The sequence below is a fragment of the Octopus bimaculoides genome, chromosome 9, assembly GCF_001194135.2.
Source record: "Octopus bimaculoides isolate UCB-OBI-ISO-001 chromosome 9, ASM119413v2, whole genome shotgun sequence".
Classification (NCBI taxonomy): Eukaryota; Metazoa; Mollusca; class Cephalopoda; order Octopoda; family Octopodidae; genus Octopus; species Octopus bimaculoides.
The window spans coordinates 9,808,952-9,813,200 of record NC_068989.1 but is presented as its reverse complement, the minus strand read 5'-3'; the positions used below and the strand labels follow the sequence as shown (position 1 = coordinate 9,813,200).

The 4,249-nt window shown below is 34.9% G+C and overlaps 1 protein-coding gene across 5 annotated transcripts in view; it reads left to right on the top strand.

Moving 5' to 3' along the window:
- The window catches only part of LOC106878283 (serine/threonine-protein kinase mig-15-like), a 281,927-nt gene that overhangs the window by 88,797 nt on the left and 188,881 nt on the right, over positions 1–4,249 (top strand). For 3 of the 5 annotated variants that reach the window (XM_052970408.1, XM_052970407.1, XM_052970411.1), the window contains exon 2: positions 1,700–1,844. In XM_052970408.1, coding sequence (XP_052826368.1) covers positions 1,700–1,844 — 145 coding nt within the window. The remainder of the gene's footprint in view (positions 1–1,699; positions 1,845–4,249) is intronic. The other 2 variants (XM_052970410.1, XM_052970409.1) reach the window with 1 other exon arrangement.

Genomic DNA, 4,249 nt, shown 5'->3' with positions numbered 1-4,249 from the left:
ATATATATATATATATATATATATATATATATATGGGAGAATATACAAATAATAACAACAGACGAGGACAGGTGGTGTAAATAACAAAAGTATATATTAGTATATATATATATGTGTGTGTGTATATATATATATATATATATATATATAAAAGCGTATATATATATGCTTATACATATGTATATATATGCTTTCACACACACACACATGCTTACATGCATATATATATATGTGTGTATGCTTTGCTATATATTTGTTCTCATTGCGTTTTATCTATGTTCCTTTAATTTGTTGCATGTGTAGATAATTGGCAATTTAACTCTTAGAATATCAGTCATCCTTTCGGCTACAAGAGTATAAATTTAAAAGATAAATGATACTTGTGAAGATAAAGCTAACAATGCCCTGTAAATTAATGTTACAGTTCGTTCCTCTCTTATTTCAATGTAGCAAGTTTGGAAACCTCTGTTGGGTTCTTCGAAGATGCTGCTCTTAAATTATCATGACCTTTGTTGAAATAGTTTTGATTTTTTTGTCTTCGGTCTCAATCTCTTAAACATTATTACAGAGACATAAAAATCCTCTGATTTTAAAACCATTCTTAAAAAATTTAATACACACACACACACACATCCAAATGCAAACAGTTTCTTAGAAAGTAGAAATAAATTGTATTCATTTCTTCGTTTTCGTCATTTCACCAGAATTTTATTGTTGTTGTTGTTGGCAGAATTTTATTGTTGTTGTTGTTGGCAGAATCATTAGAATGTTGAACAGAATGCTTAGCGGTATTTCATCTGTTGCTATGTTCTGAGTTCAAATTCCACTGGGGGTCGGCTTTGCCTTTCATCCTTTCGGGGCCAATAAAATAAGTACCAGTTGAGTACTGGGGTCGGTGTAATCGACTGGTCCCTTCCCACCAAATTTCAGGCCTTGTGCCTATAGAAGAAAGGATTGTTGTTGTTGTTGTCACCTTACATCCTCATCATTGCTGTCATTGTTGTTGTTGTTGTTGTTCTTCTTCTTCTTCCTTCTCTTCCTCCTTCCATCATTTCATCCTGTAATGTCCTCAATCTTTTGTTTTGTAAAATCATTATTATTATCATCATCATCATAAATACCAGTTGTGTACTGGGGCTGATGTAATTGACTCACTTACCCTTCCCCTGAAGTTGCTGGCCTTGTGCCAAAATTTAAGACAATTACTATCTCTATTATTATTATGATTATTATTATTATTATTATTATTAAGACGGCAAGCTGGCTGAATCATTAGCGCGCTGGACGAAATGCTTAGCGATATTTTGTCTGTTGCGATGTTCTGAGTTCAAATTCTGCCGATGTCAACTTTGCCTTTCGTCCTTTTGGGGTCAATAAATTAAGTACCAGTACCATCACTGGGGTTGATGTAATTAATTAGTCCCCTCTTCCCAAATCTGAGGCCTTGTGCCTCCAGTAGAAAGGATTATTATTATTATTATTATTATTATTATTATTATTACTATTGTGATAATTAATGAATCAATGATTGAAGTATTTTGTTATATCTCTTTGTATTTTGGGCTCAAATTCAACTGCCCTTGATATTGAATTTCATTAAATCCACACCTTTTTTTTTTTTTTTATGAATTTGATATCTTGTGCCAAAGTTTGAAATCATTAGTATTAATCCTTCTCTTCTTTTTTTGATATTTTTCAGAACAAAACTGAAGTGACAAGCAAAGATGTGGAGCGCGATCGGAACCGAGATCGATACAGCGATCGTCACCGCGAACGTGAAGCTCAAAAGAGTAGTGGTAAGCCACCACTAGCACACCGAATTAATCTTGCCCCTGGAGCTTTGGGTAGGCGTTAGGCATGGGCAAAAAAATATCAGCTCTGACATCAACTAACAAATTCACTAACCCTTGCATTGCTCAGTTTTGCAAATCTAAACTAACATGTTTGTTCGACCCCCCCCCCCTCCTGCTTACTAACCTTCAGAGTAACCCTAGAACGGCGGATTCTTTTATTCTTTGACTTGTTTCAGTCATTTGATTGTGGCCATGCTGGAGCACCACCTTTAGTCGAGCAAGTCGACCCCAAGACTTATTCTTTGTAAGCTTAGTACTTACTCTGTCGGTCTCTTTTGCCGAACTGCTAAGTTACAGGGACGTAAACACACCAGCATCGGTTGTCAAGTGATGTTGGGACAAACACGCACACACACACACACACATACATATATGTATATATGCATATATGATGGGCTTCTTTCAGTTTCTGCCTACCAAATCCACTGACAAGGCTTTGGTTGGCTCGAGGTTATAATAGAAGACACTTGCCCAAAGTGCCACGCAGTGAGACTGAACCTAGAACCACGTGGTTGGTAAGCAAGCTACTTACCACACAGCCACTCCTTCTTTCACCAGAAGACTTTTAACATTCTGGTGCTTAGAAGTTCAAACCCTTTTAAGGGCCCACCAGGACGTGTCTATCTGGAAATCAGGAAATTAGTGGAATCTGGGTTCCTACCTGTTGTTGTTTCATTGTCTTGATTTTTTTCTTCTTAATAATGAAATAGTTCACTTGTAGGAATCAGATGGGTGCTAATCTAGCAGAAATGGCAACTCACCGAGGATAGGGAGGGGGTGCCTTGTGGTATTTAGTTATGTCTCTTTGTATTCTGAATTCAAGCCCATATGTGAACATTGATGAAACTACCCGTAATATACTTGTGGAGGAGGTGGGGGATGGGTCATCAAATGTAACTCCTTTCGAAAACTTGTCGTTTTGTGCCCTTGTTAGAAATCATTTAAAAAATTATCAAATAAAATAAATCATTACCATTATTACTAGCACTATTACTACTACTACTACTACTACTACTACTACTACTACTACTACTACTACTACTACTGCTGCTGCTGCTGCTGCTGCTGCTGTTGTAAAAGTTGAGAAACTCCACATCTCTTTCTCTACTTTCAGACCTTATCTAATCTGATATTATTTTAACCAGGTAAGGCTCTAAGCCAAAGGAATTAATTTCCTTCCCAGCTTAAGTAAGCACTGTATCATCAATGGAAGTTGAGACACACTTTCATCCAAAATAGACAAGCATGCTTTTCTCCCTCCTTCCAGTAATTCCAAATAGGAGGTGGTTATAAAAAGTATGTCTGTAAAATGAGCTGTGTCTAGGGCGTAGGATGCGATCCTTTCTATCTGGCAAACATCTGCCCCTTTATCTATTGAATTAGTTTAATTAATTATCGCTTGTTATGACTACAAACAATCAGCAGAGCTTGTGTTCTCTTTTTCACAAGAGATTGCTTGCTTATTTGCCTGCCCTTGCTCGTTAAACATTACAGAGGGGAAAGTTGATGGAAGCAAGCTTGCACATGATAATAAATTCTGTGTTGTTCCTCTTTCCCCTCCTAGATACACTACTCTGGTTTTCTGTCCTTGAGATGGCTTAGCTTATCACAAACACCCAGCAGCCATCGCATTAAGATGAAGCAAGCCCTCAATTATCTGATTTCAATCCTAAAACTCCCCACTAATACCCTTGTCACTGCTTCTGTCATTTATTGATTTAATTTTCTCTAAACCTGCTATCCATATAAAACCACGGTCCTTTTTATATGTATATATATATGTTTTTGTATTTTGTATTTTCCTTTTCTTTCTTCTCACTTTTCTCCTTAAATGTGCTTTTTTCTGTTTTCTGTTTTTTTAAAATTTTAATACGAAAATTAAGAGAACAAGAATAATAACAAACTATTATTTACACCTGAGAAAGAAATTATTTTGCAAAGAAGAAAAACGAAAGCAAAAAAAAAAAAAAAAAAATCCCAGCAATAACAAAGCAACAAATGACAAAAAAAAAAAGAAGAAAAAAGTGTCTGCTTGTCTAATTTATTAAATCAATTTTATAAATTTCTTAACGTTATTTCTCTTTGTGATGTTTTTTCTTTCTCTTGTGAAACATTAACAGATTTTGTCATTGCTGCAGGTAACTCTGAAGACTAGCAAGATAATCTAGATACGTCTTAATTCTTGTGCGCATGCGCACACTCATTCACCCACATGCATGTACATAAAGCTGCTTTTATAATTATTTAAGATTGGAAATTCATCAATATAATGTATTTAGATCTATCCATGCAAGATGTTATTAAAATAATAATCATCATCATTATCATCATCATCATCATCATTATTATTATTATTATTATTATTATTATTATTATTATTATTAGAAATCCTTATA